The sequence below is a fragment of the Diabrotica virgifera genome, chromosome 8, assembly GCF_917563875.1.
Source record: "Diabrotica virgifera virgifera chromosome 8, PGI_DIABVI_V3a".
Taxonomy (NCBI): Eukaryota; Metazoa; Arthropoda; class Insecta; order Coleoptera; family Chrysomelidae; genus Diabrotica; species Diabrotica virgifera.
In genome coordinates, this window is record NC_065450.1 from 155666734 (window position 1) to 155694286 (window position 27553).

General features: G+C 34.0%; 1 protein-coding gene across 1 annotated transcript in view; it reads right to left on the reverse strand.

Moving 5' to 3' along the window:
* The window catches only part of LOC126889701 (spatacsin), a 142347-nt gene that overhangs the window by 103882 nt on the left and 10912 nt on the right, over nt 1-27553 (reverse strand). The window contains exons 3-4 of the mRNA XM_050658231.1: nt 26023-26374; nt 3868-5729 (exon numbers count right to left, since the gene is read on the reverse strand). Of these exons, the coding sequence (XP_050514188.1) occupies nt 3868-5729; nt 26023-26374 (2214 nt within the window). The remainder of the gene's footprint in view (nt 1-3867; nt 5730-26022; nt 26375-27553) is intronic.

Here is a 27553-nt window from a genome sequence, read left to right on the forward strand (position 1 = left end):
ATGCAATTTTCATTGTAAGGCAACTGATGGAAAAATACAGAAATAAAGAGACCAACGCTCATATGGTATTCATTGATCTTGAAAAAGCATATGATAGAGTTCCTCGAAAGATTCTGTGGTGGGCACACTCAATAAGAAAGGAGTCCCTGGCGAATATGTAGAGATTGTGAGAGATATGTATGAGGGAGTAACGACTAGTGTTAGGAAAGGTGTGGGAGAGACTGATAAATTCCAGGTGAAAGTAGGTTTGCACCAAGGCTCGGTGCTTAGTCCTTATTTATTCTCATTAGTTTTGGACCAGATAACAGCGAAACTACAGGGTAGCATTCCATGGTGCTGATGATGTAGTGTTAATAGGAAATAGTGAAAGAGACTTAGAACAAAAACTGGAACAGTGGAGACAAGCTCTGGAGGAAAAAGGTTTAAAACTTAGTAGGACAAAAACAGAGTATTTGGAATGTTCATTTAAAGATGGAGTTCTACAAATAAAATGGTATCTTTGGATGGTGAAATGATTGTGAAAAGCAATAGTTTTAAGTACCTAGGATCGGTATTACAGAGTAATGGAGAAATAGATGGAGATGCATGCAGTAGAATTAGGGCTGGATGGATGAAGTGGAAAGAAGCGAGTGGTGTATTGTGTGACAGAAAAATTCCAATGAAGCCAAAGGGAAAATTCTATAAAACAGCCATAAGACCGACTATGATGTACGGAACTGAATGTTGGGCAGTGAAAAATAAAGAGGAACAACAAATGCATGTGGCAGAAATGAGAATGCTTTGATGGATGAGTGGAGTGACAAAGAAGGATAAAATTAGAAATGAGTATATTAGGGGAAGTCTAGGTGTGGCACCAATTGATGCCAAAATGAGAGAGCATAGGTTAAGATGGTTTGGTTATGTTCAACGTCGAGACGTCAATCACAAAAATTGGAAGAATAGCTGAAGTGCAGATTCCTGGAAGAAGTAGGAAAGGAAGACCAAAGAAGACCTGGGGGAGACGATAAGGCAGGACATGTTGGTAAAAGGGATTAACATTGATATGACCCAAGATAGAATTGTGTGGAGAAATGCAATTAGGGAAGCCGACCCCGCAAAGGGATAAGGCAAAGAGAATGATGATGAAAGTTGGTTGTTTACTGTAATAATATACATATTCACCAGGGAAATAAGGCAAAAATATACCATGTTCGGGACACTTGAGCAGCCAGGTTGCAAATGGGTTTTTTTGGGTACTATATATCTAATACATTATAAATACAAAAATGCCCGTCACAGTTTGGACGAGAAATTTAGTTATTAACAAATAAGGGTCAAAAATGAGAGTATTTTCGTTTAAATCGCTACAGGTAGAAATAGGGTAATTAAATGTCTTATTTATAATATTTTTATTTTAGTAGATAAGCCAAGGTTTAAAAAAGCGTTTTTTGAATTTTGGTCCGACTATTTGTTGCTTCGGATATTGCAAAATAAAACTAAAATTTCGGAAATAAAAAATTTGCTATAACTTTTGCGAAAATGAATTTAGGACTTTAATATTGCATGAAAAGTTGAGTCAAACAGTCCATACAATGCACAAAAATTTTTAAGACGATGCGTCAATTAGTTTAAATTTTATTCAATTTGTTTATCCCAAAGAGCTTTTCTTTCGCAATGTTATTGTTCAGAAAATAATAATGATACAGCAATTCTGTGAAAACAACGTGAAAGAAAAATAGCCATATTTTCAACACATTTAAAAAAAATCATTAAAAAGTCATTTATATCACTCAGAAAACATTTTACTAAAATAGAGTCATTTTTGGCTTATAAACAATTTGAATAACTTTGTTAATATTGACTGTAGGCTAAAACTACAATGGAATTTGAAAAACTGGTATTTTTATACGAATTTTTCAAAGAAAAACTTTTCGCCTAGGTTAATTACGGTCAAAGTTAGCCACATTTTTTATTCAATTGACGGCTACTTTGTTTATAACAATTAAGCAACCTAAGTAGAGCCATTTTGAAATTGAAGATATATAGGTTATGTGTAAAAGTTTGAGTAAACTTTGAACCTCAACAGAGTGGTTAATAAAGCTTTAAAAATGGCTTCGGAACAGAATTAATTCGTGGTCGGTGGAGGGGAATTACTAAAATACGTGCACTCAAAAAATGAAACTGATTCTGAAAACATATGCTGCGATTAATATCGCTGGAACTTGTTGATGGATTTTGATCATAATTTTTTAAATTTGTATGTACTTGTAGTCTTATAGAATACGTTATGTACACACAACCTCACCTAACATTACAAAATGTTAGGTGGAACTCCCCTTATCACTCAGGGATATGAAAAATAGATTACGACCGATTCTAAGACCTACCGAATATAATATATAATTTCATAAAAATCGGTCAAGCAGTTTCGGAGGAGTATGGAAACTAACACTGTGACAGGAGAATTTTATAGATGTAAATATATAGACGGCTATTAACAAATAGGGGTTGGTGATAGAAGAGTGAAAATTAAGGGTTGTATGTATTTTTTAATTCTACATCATATAAAATTAAGGTAGATAATTTTGTCCAAAAAAATAAAAAAAAAAATGTCAGAGGGCAACCCCCTCTTATAACTTATGGGTATAAAAAATAGATTAAAACCTCTTCAACGTCCTATAGGATAAACGTGTAAAATTATATAAAAATCGGAAAAGCCGTTTCGGAGTAGTATGGTAACTAACACTGTTACAGGAGAATTTGCTGTATATAGAGGTAACTTTGAATTAAATAATAAAAATGGCTAACTTTGAACCTAATTAACCTAGGCAAAAAGTTTTTTCTGAAAATTCGTATAAAAATACCAGCTTTTGAAATCCTTAAGTAGATTTACTCTATACTCAATATTAATAAAGTTATTCAAATTGTTTAGAAGCCAAAAATTACTCTATTTTACTAAACTTTTTTCGGAGTAATAAGAGAGACTTTTTAATGATTTTTTTCAAAACTTTAAAAATATAACTATTATTCTTATATGTGGTTTCCACAGAATTGCTAATCAATATTATTTTCTGAACAATAACATTGCGAAACTCTTTGCGATAAACAAATTGAATAAAATTTAAACTAATTGACGAATCGTCGTAAAATTTTTTGTGCATTACATTGGAGTGTTTGACTCAACTTTTCGTACAATATGAAAGTCTTAAGGCCATTTTCGCAAAAGTTATAGCACATTTTTTATTTTTAAAATTGTAGTCTTATTTTGCACTTTCCGAAACAAAAAAGGATCGGACGAAAATTCAAAAAATGCCATTTTAAACCTTGGCTTATCTACAAAAAGGAGAATATTATAAATAAGATATTTAATTACCCTATTTTTACCTGTAGCGATTTAAACGAAAAAACTGCCATTTTTGACCCTTATTTGTTAATAACTAAGTTTCTCGTCCGAACTGTGACGGGCATTTTTGTATTTATAATGTATTAGGTATATAGTACCCAAAAAATCCATTTGCAACCTGGCTACTCAAGTGTCCCGACAAAAACCTTATTTCTCTGGACTAATACTATATATTGACGATTTATCTAATTTTAGTAAATTGTATTATTTTGTTATTGATATTACTTTTTTGACTGTTGTATATGCTTTGTCCATAAAATTGTAAACATTTTCAGTGACAGTAAAGCATATTTTTATTATATTCTAATAATGACTACAATTGCTAAACTGGAGAAAAAAAACTAACATTAAAAATTATCATAATTACTTTGAGTAAGCAGCGTTTACTCAAAATTTGCTGTTTATCTCTTATACCCCTTTAATTCTAGCGTCCTTAAGCAATTCAAATAAAATGTTTCAATATTCTTATATAAAATGTGTCTTACCTCATAACTTGTTGCAAAAATGGCCAATAATGGATTTTTATACAATTGACATGCTTGCAATAAAGCTCTTGGCGGATCAGTACTATTATGACATCTAATCAAAGTCTGTAATAATGTTGCTTTCGTATTAGAAATGTCGATTTCCAGAAAATCCGATCCCCCTGAACTGCTGTTGCTTCCGTAACTTGACTGCGAGTTGAGACTGTAAAAAGATTCTCCGTGGCTCAAATTTTCCAAACTTTTCCTGACACCAATCCTTGACAAAAAGGAATTCCTAGAATCTCTTTCACGCATTAAAACATTCTGATCGTCCACTTGAATATCATGAATAACACTATGGTTGAGATGTTCTAAAAGATTCGGATTCTTGAATGATTGTAGTATCGGTTTGAGATGATCTATCGGATAGTTTTTTAGCTGCGCAAATATCAAAAACGGCAACCACATGTTGTTAGTAGCACAAGATCTTAAAAACATCTCCGGTAGCTTAAGATCGAAGTAGATGGTGAATTTAATCACTATATCATAGGTTTTCATGGCTTCGACGAAATAACTTCCTTCAACACACTTATCAAAGTCAATAGACTTAATAACTATCGGTTCTAGTAACGACAGTATGGCATACGGACTATTTTCGATGTTCATAAACATGCTAGTTACACTATCCATATCTGTACCGTTTGCTAATAAAATATTTGCACATTTTACAGCTACTCTTAAAAAATTTGAATCGACTCCTATCATCTCGAGGAAAGCTATGCAACTAGACGCAATTTCTATGTTAGTAAAATCTCTAAAAACAGTTTTATAAATTTTCTTCTGTACCTGCTTCACGTTTCCTTCTGGGAATCCCTTAAAGTTCTCATACTGATTTATGAGAAATAATTTTGAAGCTATACTAGGTCTGAACTGTTTAACATAGAATAAATAATTGATCTTTTTTAAATATCCAAATTTATTCCGTAATTCAATGTTGTTAAAATCTGGTAAAGACTTGTTTTCAAATTGAAATGCATACAATTTTCCAACATCCACTTTATAATGTTTCTCTAACAGATCATAAAACGTTATTTTCTTACTTAAAATAAGATTTTTTCTATTTACTACTGCGTCTAAATACTTCAATTTTTTCGGTAAATTTTCAACAGATTCTTTCAGTATTATGTCATTAATTTGAAAAACTTTCTCGCTGAATATACTTTCTACATTAACGTTTTCTGTAAAAAATATGAGGGACAACAGAATTAGGGGGTTTCTGTTAAAATATTTTTCCAAGTTGTTGCTCAAAAACGTTGATACTTTAAATATGTTGTTTTTTAAGTTTTGCTCCGTTAATTGTTGAGTCAATTTTCTGAAATCTAAAATAAGGTCCAGATGCAGGTTTTTATCTATCACGTCTTCAAAAATGTCAAAATTTTCCACGCAAGTGCTCAAAACAATGTGCAAATTGTTTTTAATGCAATGGTCCACAAGTAAATGTAAAAAATGGTGCTCAGAAATATTAGATGTATACTTTCGAATGATCTGAAAAGTATTTTGTATGTGGTTCGATTGGTACAATCTGTATACAATGTTCACAAAACTGTCCAAGTCCTTATTGCAAAAAATTCCAAATTGACTTAAATCGTTTAAAATTAAATTTGATGTATTTGTCGATGTTTCGCTTGAATTCAGCTGGTTAATCATTTCGTTTGTGATGAAAAACTTTTTAAAGACCTTCACTAAGTTTTCAGAGACATCAAAATTGTCGTGGGTCTCATTGTACTGCACATTGATCCAGATTTTAAGTAACTTTATGTCGTTGTAGGCCAGAAGTTGTTTCCACAGAGCTTCTCTGGTCATAAAGGTTATTAGAGATATGTCTGAAAAGAAAAATAAAAATTAAACTAAAAGATTACCTACTAAAATTATCTATTATACACTGTGGGCCGAAATAAAGGAGTACATTTTTTAGTTGAAAATAACTTTTTTGTTTTTTGGGCGATTTATTTTTTTTTGCAATTTAACAATCCGTGACTGCACGCCGGGGTTTGTTTTGGTTGAATCAGAGAGAGCAGCATTTGTGCCTCCTGATGAGAGACTAATAAGTTTCGAAACCGGTAGAGGTGCTTGCTGCACTTTCTGATTGGACTAGAATATGGTGAGGCTGTATTTTCGTTTTGCAACGAAATTGAAAATGGATATTCATTTTTGATTTACATGTTTACTCTGATTGGAGTACGAAGGGAACCATTATCGTTGGAACTTTACCGCGCTGAGCAGATGGGACGTGAATTATAAATTGTAAAATTCCCTCATCTTCCTTAGTCTCAGCATCTGTTATGGCTTGCAAATTGTAGAAGCCTCGGAGGTGTAACCAGAGAAGGGTACCATTGTTTTCAGTCTGGTGGGATGTAGAGTAACATGTTGTTTTATATGCCATTAGATTGAAAACTTAGTCTTTTAATAGCAGTTGCCGCTAGGGCATCTATGCCAGTTCGTTCGTTGCAATCCGTGAATTCACGCCGGGGTTTGTTTTGGTTGAATCAGAGAGAGCAGCATATGTGCCTCCTGATGAGAGACTAATAAGTTTCGAAACCGGTAGAGGTGCTTGCCGCACTCTCTGATTGGACTAGAATATGGTGCGGCTGTATTTTCGTTTTGCAACGAAATTGAAAATGGTTATTCATTTTTGATTTACATGTTTACTCTGATTGGAGTACGAAGGGAACCATTCTCGTTGGAACTTTACCGCGCTGAGCAGATGGGACGTGAATTATAAATTGTAAAATTCCCTCATCTTCCTTAGTCTCAGCATCCGTTATGGCTTGCAAATTGTAGAAGCCTCGGAGGTGTAACCAGAGAAGCTTCCCATTGTTTTCAGTCTGGTGGGATGTAGAGTAACATTATGTTGTTTTATATGCCATTAGATTGACAACTTACGTCTTTTAATAGCAGTTGCCGCTAGGGCATCTATGCCATTTCGTTCGTTGCAATCCGTGGCTGCACACCGGGGTTTGTTTTGGTTGGATCAGAGAGAGCAGCATATGTGTCTCCTGATGAGAGACTAATAAGTTTCGAAACCGATAGAGGTGCTTGCTGCACTCTCTGATTGGACTAGAATATCGTGCGGCCGTATTTTCGTTTTGCAACGAAAATGAAAATGGTTATTCATTTTTAATTTTTATTAAGTTCACGTCTTAAATCAATTATTTATCAAATACACTATCAATATTATTTAATCAGCAACTCAAAATATTCCCGATGCCATGTCAAATATTTAAAATTGTCACTGTCTTGTCACCATATTCTATTCGCCTCAGTGCGTTGTACTATGACAAAGATAGCGAATGTTCGATTTGGAAAAAAATATCACCACGGACATGGTGTAAATTTTTTCGAATCCTGAAAAAACTAATAAATATTTTTAAAAAATTTAAACGCAGAATGAAAGAATAAATTATTATCGAGGGCCAAAAGTCCTTTAGAATAAATAATAAGTTTCTTTTGAATGAGATATTTGAAATTTAAAATCACACTACATTTTCTCTTAGTTTTTCACCACTGAAACTCATTAAAATAAACATTATAGAAGTTTTCAGGCTTACTTTCGGCCCTCGGTAAGAACGTAATCTTTCATTCTGCGTTTAAATTTTTTAAAAATACTTATTAGTTTTCTCAGGATTCGAAAAAAATGTATCCCTTTTAAATAGCATTGGAACCGAAACTATGTACCGACCCCTTAAACGGTCCGCCGTGCTGAAAAAGTTAAGAGCAAATGTTTCCAATATTTGAAACACTGCCCAAGGCAAGCAAAAAACGGTTATAACTGATAAGGTTAAATTCATTTAGAGAAATATACAATTACTAGTGCAAAAATAGAAGCAAATGTTTCTAAATTGTCGCGGTAAGTATACAGTGAGGACGTTTGAGTTGGAATAAATTCATTTTCTCGAGACTGTACGATTTTGGAGATAAATCTCGAAACAGTTCGATTTTTATTTTTAAATTACGATTTCTTGGCATATATATCATACTAGTGACGTCATCCATCTGAGCTTGATGACGTAGTCGATGATTTTTTTAAATGAGAATAGGGGGTGTGCACCCGGTAATATGACCCGTATGCACGCCAATGGTGAATTCTTAATTGTATGTCAAAAAATGTGCAATAACTACTTCTTGAAACCTACTAAATTTCATTTGCATATCTCAACCGGTTTTAGAGCAATAAATAAATCGTCAGTTTGTAAGAAAAAAATCAACATCCCGTATCTCGGAAACGAAGCATTTGCGGACATATGTTTATAAAGCAAACGGTCATTATTTTTTCATGCAGAATTACCCCTTAGAGTTTGTCGCACTTATTTAGAAACACCCTCTATTGATGAAGAACGTTGCTAGTTGTTAAAGTACCTAACTTTTTTATTATCCAACATAAGCGAATAAATCAAAAAGCAAAATATTAAGAAAGCCTAAGGCTACAGTTGAGTTTTAATTTCAATATTTTTTATACGCTAGAATATTCTACAGGGTGTTACAAACTTTGAGGAAAAAACACACTATCATTGTTACACCCGGTATACAATGATACTTATCTGTTTAGCAACAATATTATTACATTAATATTATTGAAGAATAAAGCTATGACATATTAAAAAAATCACTAAAATCGGACAACAGGTTTAGGAAATATGAGACATCAAAAAAGTCCCATTTTTAAGGTGGTGCTTTAATTTTGACGCTTAGTGTATGTATCAAGAAAAACAAAAATAAGAATTTATAAGACTGTTATCAGACCTACAGTTACATACGCGTGCGAAACATGGGTGCTGAAAAAGTCAGAAACAGACATTTTACAAAGATGGGAGAGAAAAATACAAAGTGCAATATATGGACGTGTGAAAATAGAAGGTCAGTGGAGAAGAAGAGCCAATAAAGAATTTGAAGAACTGTATAAATAGCCAACGATAACGATCAAAGCACAGAGAATATGATATTTGGGGCACATCGAGAGAATGGGAAGTTAAAGAATGCCAAAAATGGCACTCTCACGAAAACCAATCCAAAAGAGAAGGAGAGGCAGGCCAAGAAAAAGATGGAAGGACAGTGTGTACAAAGACCTGAAGAAAAGTAACATTGAGAGATGGAAAGAACTAGCATTGGACAGAAGGAGAAAGAAATGGAGAGAGGTGGTGAAGGAGTGTATAAAAAGACTGAAGTCTAATTAAATAAAATTTATAAGACTACAATAAAATGTAATCAGAAATGTAAACATTTTAGCCCTAGGCCTACAAGACCTGTTGAGCTTAATAAATAAATATTTTTTCCTGTAGCGATTTAAACGAAAAAACTGGTATTTTTGTATTTATAATTAGTTTAGGCACCAAATAGAGGTCACCGTGTCCTTTTCAATTCTGATGGACAAGCTCAACGGTTTCTTATGGATTTTTGGCTGCTGATTACGAATTTCGAGAGTGGATTTCGATCCGAGTAGTCAAAAAATTGTTATAAACAATTTAATTGATTATAAATTGTTATACGGCTCTGGCTCATAAACTAAAAGAGATAAAAAACTAATCAAATAAAATTTGTTCCTTAATAAAAAACGAAAAAAACGTTTACTAAACTTAAATCCAATAATTAGAACAGAACTCAAGATATTGTGAAATTAGTGCACAATGCAAATTGCAAAATAAGTATTTTTCGAAGCTTTATCGATCGCAACTCGGCTTCTACGCAAGCAAATGAGCCTTAGAAGGTCTCATTTTAAAGCTTAATTAATAGACTTCCAACCAAAGTTTGTTAAATTACTTGATCTTCATTTGGTTTTAAAGTTATACCCATTTGAAGTTATAATTTTCTTAAAACAATTGTACATTAATTTGTTTATAAGGGTTTCAAGCAAATTTGAGCTATAAACATTTATACTTTAATTAACAATAATGATAGAAGAACTCAAAAGGAACAATTTGAGCTTATGAAAATGTTCGTAAATTTATTTTTGGCCAAGATGTCGATATTTTAATGGCGCGTTATGAGGCGCAAAGGTTCATGCGCTAACTTCTCGATGCAAATTATAATTTCTATGTATATATTGTATGTTATCTTCATTTTTTATTTTTGAATATCCTAATAAAATTTTATCATATAATTTTTATAATTAAATCATCATTCTGTACCTCGTATCACCTTTCATTCTATTTAATTTGTCTTCTATTTTTTGTACGAAATGAGAAAAAAAAAAGCATTAAATACTAATATTTCAGAAATACAACTAAAAAGTAAGTTGATATTATTTATTATTACTATTTTTACAGACATTTTCTTTCATACATCTGCATCGAGATATACAGGGCATCTCAGCTTTTTTACATCTGTATAAGTTCTTAGAGCAATTTTTACAGACACATGGTGCTACTAAATCTGATCTTGAAGGCATTAAAATTAAAACTTTTTGGGGCTTCAGAGTTTCGTTATCTATATGATATCCATATACAAGTGGATTAAGTTCTTTTGCAGTATCTTCGAGGCACGTTAATTGTGTGTACACCACATAAAATGCTCGTTTTATATGCAATTGGATTGAGTTTGATGTTGGTGGCATATCTTGCAAACTTTGTTTGGAAGTCTATTAATTAAGCTTTAAAATGAGACCATGAAAAGCTCATTTCAATGCACAGAAGCCGAGTTACGATCGATAAAGCGTCGAAAAATATTTACTGACTGTGAGCCGATCTTGCGCCTCATACTGCGCCATTAAAATATCGACATCTTGGCCAAAAATAAACTTACGAACATTTTTATTTTCCTTTTGAGCTCTTCTATCATTATTGTTAATTAGAGTATAAATGTTTAAGCTCAAATTTGCTTGAAACCCTTATAAACAAATTAATGTACAATTTTTTTAAGAAAATTATTACTTCAAAAGGGTATAACTTTAAAACCAATGAAGATAAAGTAAATTTTGTTTGGAAGTCTATTAATTAAGCTTTAAAATGAGACCTTCTAAGGCTCATTTGCATGCGTAGAAGCCGAGTGTACAGGACTTATATTATCATTCAAAAATAAGAGTAACCTATATCGATTTAATGTTTAAAGTCTCAAACAAATATTAGTTACATGTATTGTTTTGATTTCGTAAAAGTAGGTGACATTGCTTCTGCAATGTAGACCACTCGTTTTGGAAAACAACGGAGTCAGCAATTTGGTACTGTTAGTATTTCATGGTCACAGTCAGGTATTTATCATAACAAACAATTGGGATTGATTATAGATACGTAGCAAGTAAAGAAAGAGATCAGTCATTATTCATCATTCAACCATCAATGTAGTTAGAATATAGTCCACCAACCAGTTACTAGCGTATACAGATAAATTCATTTTTAAAGGGAACATACAATTTACATGTAATTCCGCTCCACGCAGTTGGACAACAAAAAGTTGTCAAAGAATTATATCATAAAAATCAAAGACTGCAGCGGGCTACTGGATTCTGAACTATTTCACCAGAATAGTCACTGAAAGTCGAATAATGTCGAACGGTACAATGTTTCCAAAATTATCGTTTTTTGGTGGAAATGATTTCTTCAACTAAAAATGCCAATCTTTTTTGTATTATAGTAACAGAGATAATAGTGATCTATTATAAATAGTAATATTATCGTAATAATAATTAGTCCATGTGGCGAGACCGCTCCCTTCCGAAAAAGTTTCTGATTCGGTTTCTTTGTGGATTCCTATTCAAAAATGTCCCCTTTAAACAAATCTGAAGGGTACCGGGCGGAATTTTTGGGCAAAAATTGTTTAAACAATTTTTTAAACAAATACAAAGATCGCGTTTTTTTTTTACTCTCGAACATATATTTTTAGGTTTTCTGAGTCACTCTAAACAAGAAAGGTATCTTGCAATTTTTCTTAAAAATTGATAGTTTTCGAGTTATAAGCGATTTAAAATCTGAAAAATGCGAAAATACGCATTTTCGAATCTTAAAAACTCACATTTAAATTAGTATTTTTGAGGTTGCCATATACTTAAATTGAAGATTAAACATTTATCTTCAAGATTCTGAAGAGTGATCGTGTCTAACCTTAATTGATATCGTTGTTTTTTAATTGTTAAATATGCGTGTTTATCCGATTTTTTTGCCGGTGCGGCGAGCTCTATTTCAAAAATCTCCAATTTTCCTCGGAAAAATATTTTTTCTAGATTATTTGGGACATTCTAAATAAACTAAGTTTCTTGGCGTTTTTCTCAAAAGATAATAGTTTTAAAGTTATAAGCGATTTAAAATCCGAAAAATGCCAAAATAACGCATTTTTGGATTTTAAATCGCTTATAACTTTAAAACTGTTTGAGAAAAATGTCAAGAAACTTATTTTATTTAGAATGTCCCAAAGAATCTAGAAAAAATATTTTTCGGGGAAAAATTGGAGATTTTTGAAATAGAGCGCGCCGCACCGGCAATAAAATTGGATGGACATACATATTTAACAATTAAAAAACAACGGTTTAAATTAGGGTTAGGCGCAATCACTGTTCAGAATCTTGAAGCTGAATGTTTAATCTTCAATTTAAGTGTCTGGCAACCTCAAAATACTAATTTGAATATGAGTTTTTAGACCTCGAAAATGTGTATTTTCGCATTTTTCAGATTTTAACCCCTATAACTCGAAAACTATCAATTTTTGAGAAAATTGTAAAATTTAAACATTAATTCTTCTGACTTTTGCGTTTTATTCATTTTGTAAATATTGTTTTTGACGGTACTGTATAACGTGTGCGGCTATTGACCATAATATTTTCTCAGAAGGGTTTACACCTTTGTAGGCAAAATGTTTATTGCTAAGTACTAATAAACATTATACTACCTACTACTATTTAGGAATATACAATAAACTTTATGCGAATTAATTTCTTTAGTATTATGCAAATAACACCGTACCTACTTTATGCGAATTTAGTTTCTTTACTATTATGCAAATAACACCGTAATATTTTCCCAGGGTATGCGTAAATATCAACCCCTATTTTCAAATAAAATGGCCTTTTAGATTTAAAAAAATTAGTTAAGTCTTGACTATCAACATCACATTATTTGGAATAAGAATAAATATGTCTTTCTACAACAGTATTTTTGCATTTCTTTATTTTGTGCATATCCTTTTGGCAAATCGCACTCTCGAGGTAGACCGCCTAAGTAGCACTGTATGCGGTCTATCTGTGAAAGATGGTAATCTGAAACTTCTCGAAGTATTTGCGCGAAATAATGAAATGCGAAATGCAAGAAAACTCTTATAGAAAAAATATTTATTCACAAGTAATAAATATTTGGAGGAAAATAAATGTAAAATGAAAGGGGTCTAATAATTTACAAAAAAAAACGCACCCCAACTATTTACAAAAAAAATATATGTAACCTGATTAGTTCCAAAAGATACAGCCTAATTATTATGAAAGAAAAAATTAATGGTTTTTATTTAAGAGAGAAGAACAGTCAGTGATCCTTGCATATAAGTAAAGAATTAAGTTTATTGTATATTGCTGATTATTTCATTCCAGGCCCGGACTGGGCCGCCGGCCCACCGGCCCGCGGGCCGGTGCGCCTTTTGCCTTCGTTAGTATATATCCATTAAAAAAATTAAACAATGAAAAAAATTTTTGTTTCCCTTTACACAAAGACTAGGTGGCAACCATTCCCCTAAAAACTGTTTTTACTTAATGAAGAGACAGAAACTGCTATAGAAACCTATATAATGAAGCCAGTGGGTCCAACAAAGTATAACTTTTACCAGGTATCAGATAATCAAATAGCACAGATACGACGCGCGGCGCCCTCGAAGACCATTTTTACGATTCGGGCGCCTTTCGTAGGTATCAATATCCAATGTTTCTATTATAATACATAGGTAGCTTAGATTCGACGCGCGGCGCCCTCGAAGACAATTTTTACGATTCGGGCGCCTTTTGTAGATATCAATAATTTTCGCTGTTTCTGTTATAATAAATAGCTTAGATACGACTCGCGGCGCCCTTGAAGACCATTTTTAGATTCCTTTGCCTTTTGTAGGTATCAATATCCGCTGTCTTTATTATAATAAATAGCTTAGATACGACGCGCGGCGCCCTCGAAGATAATTTTTACGATTCGGGCGCCTTTCGTAGGTATCAATTTACGCTGTTTCTATTATAAAAATGGTCTTCGAGGGAGCTGCGCGTTGCATCTAAGCCATTTAATTATCTAATACTTAATACAAACAGTGTTACATCCCACAATTGACTTATAATAGACAGGTGTAGTTTTCTGCTCTCCATAACTACATTATACATATAGGATTGTTGCGCCCCCGAATCCTAAATAATGAAGCCATTGGGTGCAACAAAATACAACTTGTCAACTTTTATCAGGTATTAGATTGTTGCGCCCCAGAATCCTACATAATGAAGCCATTAGGTACAACAAAATACAAATTGTCAACTTGTATCAGGTATTAGATAATCAAATGGCTTAGATGCGTCGCGCGGCGCCCTCGAAGATCAATTTTACGACTCAGGCGCCTTTCGTAGGTATCAATATCCGCTCTTTCTATTATAATATAAGAGTGTTACATCTCACAATTGGCCTAAAATATATGAGTGCAGTCTTCTGCGCTCCGTAACTACATTATATATGTAGGATTGCTGCGCCCTAGAATCCTACATAATGAAGCCCGTGGGCGTAGTAGAAACGCAACTTTGTCAGAATGAGCAAAAAGTGGCCATTTTAATATTTGGTATAGATGTTGTAAGAAATTTGATATGCATCCTTTAAAAATAAGAGCTTGCCGATATTGTAACATCCCATTAATCATTTACATCCCATTTATACTCCGGGCACTGAAGTAAAGCAAAAAGTCGCCTCACTACTGGACTCTCGTGCCTGATGGCCTCCCTTGTCACATCTGTAGCAGGAGTGGCTCTGTTTTCTCCCTTGCAGTCGGTTTTACCATGACCGAACTGTAGGCATCTGAAGCATCGCTGGACATGCAGTCTCTTTATCCTATCTTGCACGAGTTATAGCCAATATGTTCTTTTTCCAGTGATTTTTTGGCTGCGATGCGCGTCAGTCTGACTGTGACGTTTGTGTTGCCTTATCTATTTTCCCTTATAGAGACGAGTTTGATGTGTTAGATTTTCTGCTGCCGGTATACCTGCGAACGTGTCTCAGGATTTCTTCCTTTTTGACATCACTGTCTATATTAAATATATCCACCTGGTCCTGATAGCCCCCGGACGTTCTCTACTGCGTTTTCCTCCGTGCGGGCCATGCTTATCTTTTTCAGGTGTTCGGCCTGTTCTTTCCATGCCGCTTAGAGCATCAGATCCCTGTACCTAATCTTCTTAGCGCTTTTGACACCAATTTGATTCTTCCTCGTGTCTGCACAGCCTTTGTTTAGCTTTAGCAACTCGGCGTAGGATTTTTTACCTCCCTTCACGATCACCTTCTGCATCACCACGTTCATACTCCTCCAGCGCGAGGTCGAGGTCCATACCTATAAAGGTGACTTCGAGGAGCTTCCTGAAATTCCTACCTCTGTAGCCCTCCCATATACTCTTAGGGACGCCTCTCTGGTCTCCAGTGTCTCTATGTCTTATCTCAATAATTTAGAGATAATTGCCAGTAGTCTCTTGTCCCCTTCCATTTCCGTCACCCCTTTCTCTACAGGGATCATGAAAATAGTCTGACGATTTCCCCGGTTCTCTTTTTCTGACTATACCTTGTAATTGTGATCATATAATTAAATGGGAGGTCTCTTGGTCTGTCTTTGTCTCTACTGCACTTACTACCACTTTCGGTTTTTCCTGGTCACGTCATTAGACCTTTCCCCTTCACCTAGAAGTCCAGGTTTTAAGACCATTACTAAGTCGCCTGGAGGTTTATTTACTCTTCCCGGTTTGACGACCGTAAAGTAAAGTGATCTTCTTCCTATTCGAATATATAATGTTAATTTTTTCAAAGGCTCTTTCCCTTGAGTTCAGGACCGTTGCGATCATTTGTATCTTTCTTGCACTAAGTTATTCGGGAAAGAACTCTTCGAAGTCCATTTGTGTGGACACGCTTGCCGCCTCTTAGCCGGTCCTTCCTCACCGCTTTTCTCCACTATTATATTTCGGTTCTCAATGCTGCCGAGGGCGACTTCTCTGAAAGTCCCCTTCATGTCTTCGGTCGACAGTGGTCTTCGATAGTTTAAGGACAGCGCGAGACAGTTCTCCAATAGGAAGACGATCAGTGGAAAGACCACGAAAACGATGGAACGATAACTTACTAGAGGCTCATTGAAAAAACAGACAGTCATGTTTATACAAAAAGAAGATGTGTTTGGTGACTCCTTTAAGGTGTTTTACCTCATTCTTGATTTCGACTTTCGATGTTCTGATGGTCGGACATTAGTTTCACTAAATTATTTATAACTCCGCTAAGTTCATTCATTGCTCTTACCATAGCTGTTATTTCGGAACTCTACTCCTTCTCTCTAGATCTTTTCTCCCCAAGTGAGGAGCTCCTTTGCAAGGTTGCCTCCGCTGCAAGCTCCGTCTTATTCAGGTCCCTACCTCTGACCAGAATTCTTCCAACAGATCCCCTTTTTCCGAAGTCTCCTTCCTCTTTTCTTCTTCGCTGAGTACTTTCCCTTTGTTCCCTTCACTACTGATGAACACGATATTATCATCTCATTCATAGCTTGTTCCAGTTTGCATCACCACCGGTGACTCGCTCCATTGTCCCTTCGTTTTGTTTTATTTTTTCCTGCTGGATTAAATACTTATCTATATAGTTCCTATGAGTAGGGGCGAATTATACTGTCCGGCGAGGTAGTGCGCCCTTACCCACGTTAAGGCTTGAATTTCAAATTTCAAAGGGTTTCGTCAATTCTCCGAAAGCTCCGTTTGTGGCTGTCTAATCTAGGTCATTCACCACTCAGGCACGGATCGCCTGACATCGTGTGGTTGCGGATATTTTATCTAGGTTTACTCTTCTATTATATGGAGTGTTCGAGCGCTCTAAAAATTTGAAAAAATTCAAAAAGTGACTTATATTGAACACCAATGATTTTTGTTAATTGTTTTTGAACCAGTAGATTCCTCTGTACAAGCAGTTGAAAAATTACTCAAACTTTTCAAAAATTTGTTTTAAATCTCCAGAGATCACCAAAAAATGTAACGGAGTAAAAGGGATACTGGGAAACTGAAGCTATATTTTTATGGCATCTTAATATAATTTACTATTTCCAATAAAAATAGTAAATTACTTTATGGATTTAAATTAAAATAAACTTAAAAAAAAATCACAAGTAATATTTATAGCGTTACTTGAAAATACATGCGTTAGGATTTGAAAAAAGTTTGATGTAAAGAAGGGGGGGGGGGTCTGGCGCCTTTTTTAGGATTTGGGTTGGCGCCTTTTTTATGTGCCAGTCCGGCCCTGTTTCATTCATAGGAGATTCTGACCAATAGAAAGCTACAGAAATAAAAATTAAAGTGATAATTTTTGATAATATCCCGTCGTCAAGTATATTACGTCAGATGCCCTTCGTTGCTACGAAAAAATACATTCAGTGACATTAACGACAATTAGTATTTTAAAAATTATAAAAATGATGACTTTCAACCTTCAAATATTTATAACAAGTGTTTGGTTAATTGTACTAATTTGTACTTGCATAAATAAATTACAATAAAATTTTGGTTTGAACAGTTTTATTCATGAAATAATCACAGCAAATTGCACTCGATCTCTAAAATTATTATCGAATTTTTGCCCTCGTGACACTTTGACATAATTTCACTCCCCTTCGGATCGTGAAATTAAACCTGTCAAAGTGTCACTCGGGAAAAATTCGATAATTTTAGAGCTCTTGTGTAGTTACTACTGAAAAGATTTATTAGGTATTACGTAGCAATAAACATTTTGCCTACAAACGGTTTATTGCCTTTCGTTATTGTGTGCAAACTTTTCTGAGAAAATATTAAGGGGTTTTTTAACCGCCCAGCTAGACCGCAGGCTATAACATAATGGTGACGGTAGACCGCATAGTATAGCGGCACCAACAAATTAATAATGATAAAAGACAAATATGGAACAGGGCACACTTTTATTTAGTTTAAAAATGAATGGTTTTGGTTTACAATAGTCCTTTTCAAATCCTGAAAAAACTAATATATATTCTTGAAAAATTTAAACGCAGAATGAAAGATTACATTATTACCGATGGCCCAAAGTTCCTTAGAATAAACAAAAGGTCTCTTTTCTCTTTTTTTCTTGATCCCTGTAAATTATTAAAATAAACATTATAGAAGTTTTCAGGGACTTTTTGCCCTCGGTAATAATGTAATCTTTTATTCTGCGTTAAAATTTTTCAAAAATATTTGTTAGTTTTTTCAGGATTCGTAAAAAGTATGCATTTAAACATTAACCCGAAATTTTATACACACGCTCTTAATTTTGAAAATGCGGAGACTTTAGAGAGACGTGACAACCCTGTTAAGCGATTAGTGTACCCGATTTGGCTACTTTAGGCCCGATTCGGGCGAAAGGGAGAGGGCTTCGCAAAAGAAGCATGTTTGCTGCTTGTCAAATAATTTATCGTTGTTGTATTTATGGTGTCGTATCGAACTTTTAACTGGTCCGTTATATTAAATGTAGGTTCAAGGCCCTGTGTATGAGCTCGCTATGTTCCTTTTAAATCTGAATGTAACTGTATAGTGATTAAATAAACATACATATTATGAGTACTTAGTGTATTCTTACCCCTAGCGAGGTTCATCTCCACATTACTACAACCTATTCTATTATACGTGTTACGATCGATAAAGCTTTGAAAAATACTTATTTTGCAATTTGAAATTTGCATTGTGCACGAATTTTACAATATCTTGAGTTCTAATTATTGGATTTAAGTTTAGTAAACGTTTTTTAATAAGGAACAAATTTTATTTGAAACATTTTTCTCTTTCAGTTTATGAGCCAGAGCCTTATAAACAATTTATAAACAATTAAATTGCTTATAATAATTTTTTGACCACTCGGATCGAAATCCACCCTCGAAATTCGTAATCAGCAGCCAAAAATCCATAAGAAACCGTTGAGTTTGTCCATCAGAATTGAAAAGGACACGGTGACCCCTCTGGCGCCTAGACTAAATGTATTAGGTACATAGACTCCAAAAAACCCATTTTCAACCTGGCTTGATCAGTTTCCCGACAAAAACCGTATTTCTCTGGGCAATAAGGCGATTTTGGCGGCGTTTTTGTGACACTGGAAGTCCCGTCGAACGTCATCCAGGACGTGAGCGCGCTACAACTGCAACTCAAGATCGATTTTTAGTGTTAACCGCTAGAAGACAACCAACGATTACAGCATCTGAATATTTGCCACTTGCTGCGGGCACACCAGGTAATCATAGGCCGTGTTACTGGAAGACATCATCTCCATGAAGCCAATCTCCACAGTCGTGGTGATTGATATGGTGGTGATACAGTTAGGGTGGTGTCACGAATATCAAAACTGGAATGCCAATGATTGGGTTACAGTTTAATTTTATAATAAACTAGCTGACCCGACGAACTTCGTACCGCCTTAGAAATAAATAAATAATGTGAAAGTTCAATAAATACAAATTAAGAAAAAATCAAAAAAATACTTAAAAATATTTTGTAATATAAAAGTATCAAAATTTTGTTAACTAATCACTACAAATCGATTATTATGTATCCAAAACAATAGGGAACTTGCATAAATTTTTAAATTCGAAAAAAATGTTATAAATCACAACAGAACATAATTTAAAACATGTATCAAAGATAAAAAAGTTTTGTTTGTCTTTCGTTTGGCCCCTAAAGACGATTAAAAATTCAAATTCAAACAGGTGGTCCAAAACGCATCGTGACGTCACTTGGTTTTACATTTTTCCAATAAAGTAAACAGAATTTTAAATTAGACGTTATAAACGTCAGTAGAAAATACATTTATGTGACGTTACAAGTGTTTTTGATCGTTTGACCTATTCATAGAAAATTTGTACTTTTACAAAATGGTTTTATTTTCAATAGTAAATGTTCGTTCCTTTCCTTCAAAAACAGTATAAAACTACAATTTTAACAAACTGGTATATATTATTACAATGACATACGATAAATGTCATTAGAATATAAATATTTTTGACTTATTCCACGACGATGAGCTTGCCAAATACCCAAGTAGGTGGAGGCCAATAAACTAAAGAATGAGAAGAAGAATATACCTAAATATAAGGTTGTGTCTAGGTATACGCTAACGTGTACGCAAATAAAAAAGTTAGAGTGTCAGTGATTTCTTATATTTTATTTGTTTAGTGTTTGTTTTTAAATTAACTACGGAGTGCGGACAATTATTTAGTTCTTTTAATGAGTTTAAGAACATTTTAAAACAGTACGCAAAAAATAAGAGACTATAAATTAATATATATTTTTTTAGTTATAAATGAAATAGTATTACCGTAAAAGATTAAAATAAAAGGAAGACCTAAAGATTTCACAATAATAATTAACTTGTTTTGAAGCTATTATCCTTGTGGCATTTTTGTAATCAACTATTCTAAATGGGAACTAAGCCACAATTTAACTAAAAAATTGATTTTATTAACGTTTCGACTTCTAAACCGGATGTCATTGTCAAAATACAAAATATTATTAAATTAAACAAAAATGTTGCTTAGTAAAAAATGTTTTCCAATAATTTATTTAATCTGACTAATTTTTGTATTTTGACAATGACATCCGATTTGGACGTCTAAACGTTAATAAAATAACTTTTTTAGTTAAATTGTGGCTTATTTTGCATTTAGAATAGTTGATTATAATAATTCACTTATGTATAAAAATGATTTTAACAATATTTTGTACCTACATGTCATGTCAACTAAATACATATAATTATTTTGCTAACCTAAATATATACTTTTATATATACACATTGATTTATTACAATTAAGTTTGAAACATCTGAATAGTTCTGCTTCCCTTCCCTTAACAAATATGTTTCCATCAAACAAACACTAAACATATCAAAATAGCATGTACCAAAATATATAGTAACTGCGCAAGCTAAATAATGACGTCACTGGCTTGATGAAGTTTAATTCGCGTCTACCTAACTTTTTTATTTGCGTACACGTTAGCGTGTACCTAGACACAGCGAAATATAACCAAAATAACAACTAATGCAAAACTATGTGACGTCACGTGCCGTTTGAACTATTTTATACCGCTGAAGACTTTAAATATGTATTTCTAAGTTATTACGAGTTTTTGAAGCGTGAAATTTTGGAAATCTCATTTTTAAACAAAACTGAACATTATTATCTAATAAAAAAAATGTGCAAGTTCCCTATTAAAAAAGAAATTTACGTCTTTTTCTAAAAATATCTTTGACATTTCCTATGTGTGTACAGTCCGTACAATATTGATACGTTATCCGCGTCATAGCACGTAACGTCACATGATACCAACACGAAATATTAAGTGGTAAGACTGTTCCTTTTTAGAATCGTTTAGCCGAGTACACTGGAATTACAGCCATTAGACGTAATATTTTATTATATACGCGTAGAAATAATATTTAAAGATTTCTATTAATGTAAATTTAAAGAAACATACCCTAACTTGTTTCATTTAATTTGTATAAGTGACAAATAAAGCGTTTTTATAAAGCACACTTGTTCGGATTACACCCTAACTGCGATAGAACAAAGGTGACATTTTGGCATAAATTGGTAACATTTATCTGACAGTTGCGGTATTGACACTTCAGATTTGTTTTTATTCTTGACTATAAGTATTTGTTTTATTATATTTATTGTTTTTATTATTTACTTTAACGTGAGATTATAACTTAACTCTTTTTTTTATTAGAAAAAGAAGTCGCATCCACCAAAAGGTTATTAGCGACGGAACATAATATAAATAACAAAAGTAAACAACTACAGATTGTACAAAATGTTTATGGATCTTAGATAATTAACTATATTGTCATAGGAACAGTTTTTACCTAGAGCCTCTGGTAGAGCGTTTGGAATATTGTAGCGCTGTCTTTCTTGGTCATATTTAATACAACTCATTAAGAAGTGTTCGACTGTTAATCGGACGTTACACTGATCACATATAGGTGGATTATTCTTTGTGAAAAGGTAAGAGTGCGTTAACCTGGTATGTCCTAGATGTAAACGCGCAACCACAATTTGTTCTCGTCTATTGCGCGACGATGGAATCCACTGAGACACATTATTTTTGATTTTTTTCAGCTTAGAATTATTTTGAGATCACTCATTTCGCCACAAACACAACACTTTATCTTTAAAATAAGCTTTTAAGTCACTGGAAACACACTTGCCTATCGGCTCCGAAAAATCACTTAAAATTGCCCCTCGTGCAGTCCTGCCAGCTTCTTCATTTCCTGTTATTCCGACATGTGAGGGAACCCATACAAATTGGACACTTCTTCCATGTTCATGAGCTTGAGACAGCTGGTATTTTAGCAACTTTTCAAAAGGATGTTTCGGAAAAATGTGTTTTAATGAGTTTAGAGAGCTAAGGGAATCTGTTATGATCAGAGGTTTTGTGAGTGTAAGCTCGTTAAGAAGTTTCACAGCACGGTATAAATATGGCGTAGAGTTCAGCTGAATATGTGCTACATGCTGGGGTTAAACGGAGAAGAAGACTGTTTTCTTAAGAAACGATTGCTATTGCTACACCACCGCTTGCATCTGTACGGTCTTTGCGGAAACAAGTGAAATGTTTTGAATTGTACAACTGATTGGTCTTTAAGTTTGTCTCAAGCTGTCTTAAGCTGTAGCATAGGGAGACGATGGAAAAATCCATCAATGTTCCATTAAAGTATCGAGTTGAATGTTGTTAACAGATTCGGAGTTAGATGATACTGAACAATTGTCTACAGAAGAATCACTGTCTAAGTCAGAACTCTCTTTCCCTAAATAAATGTGTAGTTTCGTTTGAAGTTTTGTAAACTTGGTTTTTGTAGATCTATCATTTGCATATTGATAGCTGCTTTGTAAAAGATGAAGTAACGCCCGGTTTCATAATCAACTTAATGTGAACATTAACTAAAGTTCACTTTAACGTTGACATTTACCCATATGAATTGCATTGACAAGGGTACCAACTTAAAACTTAAAGTCCACTTTAACTGATTATGAAACCGGGCGTAAACCAGCCATATCAGTTGTAAATTCTTTAACGACGCTAATAGTGTCGGGGGAGCCTTGGACATTATCAATCAGTAAGGATAATTGGTGGTAATTTAAAACGAATGGTGGGGTATGATTATCAATAAAATTTTCAAGAGTTTCCCGTGTAGATGGGACTTTAGATGAGCGCGGTTTTTTTGGTATAGAGGATTTGGGTTTTGCAAACAGATTTTGTGATGAAATTGCTGAGTCTGAAGGAGGCGTATCGATCTCACCAATACTGCGTTTTATGGAAGAACTTGCGTTTTCGCAAGTGCTATTAGAGTTTTCACTTAGATGCTGTGGCTTTATTACATTTGGAAGTACTGGAGCAGACTTATTGGTAGTGACAGAAGTCGAGCTTGAAGTTTTGTTTGTAAGATTGGTTGAAATGGTTGTTTCAGAAAATTGTGGTGATGTATCAGTTTTATTAGAGTTTTCTGCAGTTGTATCTAATGGAAGAGGCGCTGATAGATTGGAGGATATTGCTTCCGAAGTTTCTGAAAACGGTATTGACGCTGAATGAGGTTGATTGAAAGTGTTGCTGTAAGTAGGAGTATTAGTAATTTCTTGGTCATGGAGATTTGTAGGTGTAGGTGATATGCTCGGATTTGATAATGGATAACTTGATGACTGCTGAGTGTTTGGTACCTTGTGTAATATACTTGTTGGAGCTGTTTGATTTGGTACTTCATTGTTTGAATGAATATGAGTTGATTCCGTTACTGAACTGTTATTGCATTTTGATGATATATACCCTGTATTTTTGCAAATAAAGCAGGTGAGTGTACCTTGTAACAAAAATTTGCGGTAAGGTGTTTGGTCCAAATTTATTAGAATAGAAGCTGGAATCACCGGCGCCCATATAAAAATTTTCAGGGGGGGGGCAGACGTGAAAATGTTGCATATTATATTTTGTATACTTTGGATAACCATATATAGTTTAAAGCACCCGAAAAGATAGGGGGGCCGGGCCCCCCTGCCCCTGGGTATGGGCGCCCATGGCTGGAATTGATGTTATAGGGCTTACATAAACTTGCCTCCGAAAGCTCAATATGTGATTATATTCGGGAAGAGTCGAGCTAATTTTCAGAAATGTTATTGGGGAAATAACCTTTAAACCGATATTCTGTAATTCTTCAACTAATACTTGATGAGGAATTGACGGGCAGACACCAGACCAGACTAGTCTTTCTGCTGGAGACAAGTCTTCGTGCTGTTATAACTTCGCCGAGTACTTCTATAGAGCCATGTTGTGTCATGAAATTATCTACTACGGTTTTGTTTGCCAAATACATGCAGATTCTATTGTGAGATAATCTAGATGAAAAAATAATATTTTTTGGGTTCATGATTGTGCCCAACGGAATTAAATATTCCTGCAGTTTATCATTATCGATACAACTAAATACAATTGCTTGGGTCTTACTCGGAAAATAATGTGAAGCGCCTGATGCATAACTGTTTGAGATATTCGAACGTTGATTTACTGGACTGGTTAGATCGGAAGGTGTGTTTACATTGTGTGAAGTCATTTTAAGCTGCGATGGCGAAAGCTTCACTCCGACTCTGGTAAGTGACAGACCAACCGCAAGCTAGTTAAACTCACAAAATGACTGTACGGTGGTGTATATTTCTTATTTGACGTTTTCTTTCCACAATAATAAAATAATAATTACGTATAGATGACTTACGTAGTAATATCTAGTAGATAAACACTTTAACGTTAAAAAAATATTTAATAAAACCACTTGTTTTTATTAAAAACTAGGAGTACAATATCAGTACAACTTAACCATACCTTGCCAAGGGCGGTCTCTAACTTAATTATTGTTTTCTATTTCTGTTTTTATTTCTTTACATTGAATGTTAATTTGTTTTGTTGTATAATCCACTTCCGCAATAATAGGGAACTTGCACATTTTTTTATTACATAATAATGTTCAGTTTTGTTTAAAAATGAGATTTCCAAAATTTCACGCTTTAAAAACTCATAATAAAAGTACAAATTTAAAATCTTCTGTGATTTAAAATAGTTCAAACGACCCGTGACGTCACATCTCTCTCTCTCTCGTTCCATCTCTCCTTGTGGAGTATTGAGCGCTTATGTGTTTCTTGGCCAAAAGTGTAAGACTGCTGTCTGGCCTGGACAGCGCTATGTGACGTCACATAGTTGTACTTTATTTACGTTTATATCTAGGTATATTCTTCTTCTTCTTCTTTAGTTTATTGGCCTCCACCTACTTGGGTATTTGGCCAACTCATCGTCGCGGAATAACGGAAAAACATTTATATTCTAATGACATTTATCGTATGTCATTGTAATAATTAATATATACCAGTTTGTTGAGATTGGAGTTTGATACAGTTTTTGAAGGAAAGGAAAGAAGGTTTACTATGGAAAATAAAAGAAAACACTATACTTAAGTGTTGTTTAGTGCCAAGTTTTCTATGTATTGAAAATAGTTCAAACGATCAAAAACACTTGTGACGTCACATAGCTGTATTTTCTACTGAAGTTTATAATGTCTAATTAAAAATTGTATACAATTTTGGTTACTTTGTTGGTGCAGAATGTAAACATACAACCATATGACCTCACGACGCGTTTTGGGCTAGCTGCTATAATTTGAATTTAGAATCGTCTTTAGGGGCCAAACGGAACACAAAAACAACTTTTTTATCTTTGATACATGTTTTAAATTATATTCTGTTGTGATTTATAACATTTTTTTCGAATTTTAAATTTTATGCAAGTTCCCTATTATGTGATATATGTTATTTAACATGAATTCAATAATTTTTTGTATTTGGGCAACAATGTCAACCTAGATCTCTGACGTAGATAATGACGTGCAACGGTATCTATATTGTACGGACTGTATAGGTTTTTACAACTAAAAATGAAAATATTATTACCATGTGTCCTTAAAAATAGTCTGGAAGCTATTTGAGATTTCCATTCATGTTCTTGCTTATTTAAACAATCAATACTACTTTCAGTCAATTTCCATTTAGAGATCAGAACATTATTTTTTAATATCACATCAAGAAAATGCCAGAGCTGTTGTAAATTTTCATCAAATGTATATGATTTTAGTGTGTTCTGGGCTTTCAGGTGATTTCCAATATATTCCCTCAATTCTGTGTTGGTAGTAGAACAAAAAACTTTTGATAATTCCTCTTGAGAATCTACTCCAATATTGGTCAATATGTGCGAGGCACGAAAAATCTGCTTCCGATCTAATAGTTCTTTAACCCAAATGAATACCTACAGAGGACAAATATGTTAGTACTTGATTTCTTTTAAGATTTATTTTTTATTATTTATTTATTAAACGGGAAACCCCCATTACAAAAATAATAGTACAGTCTAATCGAAGGCTATATCAAAACTTAACTAGTTTAAATAGCATCCTATAAATAGAAACTGAAAAAATATAATACAGTGCGCTGGAATAAGTGTTACGTTACCCCCCCCCCCCTTATTAACTTACTTATTTTTAGCACATAAAACTTAACAACAATACATCAATCGATCCAAAAGTCAACCTCACCTCCACGAGTGGTAGTCTAAAATTACCTGGTGCCTCCTGCTACATAACAGACGAGGCTCTGGCGACCGAGTATGAGCGGGATAACCATACAACAGTTACAGGGAGTCAAGGAAATGTGATCCCTACAACTCACCAACCCGCCTGGCCAGCGTGGTGTTTTATGGCTATTTTCCCCAAACTAGCAATGTCGAACTTACAACAAAGCGGAAATGGACCCCAGGTGGGTAGGAGAAATCCGGAGTCCCACATCGAGAAACCGATCAGCCTCATGGATTCTGGGGGAGGCAAAAGCTCGACAAGAACGAATCAGAGAAAACGGAAAAAGAAGGAATGCAACAGAATACATATAGCGACATATAATATCAGATCCATGGCTCAAGATGAAAAGTTGTACGAACTCGAAGAGGAATTAACTAAAATCAAATGGGACATTGTAGGATTGTCAGAGGTCAAAAGAAGAGGAGAAATGTGTATAGACCTAGAAAGGACCTCTATTACAAAGGAAAGGAGGACGAAACATATGGAGGAATAGGATTTCTGATCAAAGAGAAAATTAAACAAAACGTAATCGAGTATAAGAGCATATCAGATAGAGTAGGATATATCATACTAGAAATTAACAGGAAGACAAGAATGAAACTAATACAAGTATATGCTCCAACAACAACACATGATGAGGAAGAAATTGATAACTTTTATGATGACATCACCACAGCAATGGAAGACAAAAATATAAAAACAACAATCGTTATGGGAGATTTTAACGCAAAAATCGGAAAGAAAATGGAAGACTCAGAAAACAAGATAGGAAACTACGGACTTGGATCAAGGAATATTAGGGGCGAAAGACTACTAGAATATTTGGAACAACAAAACCTTCATGCGATAAATAC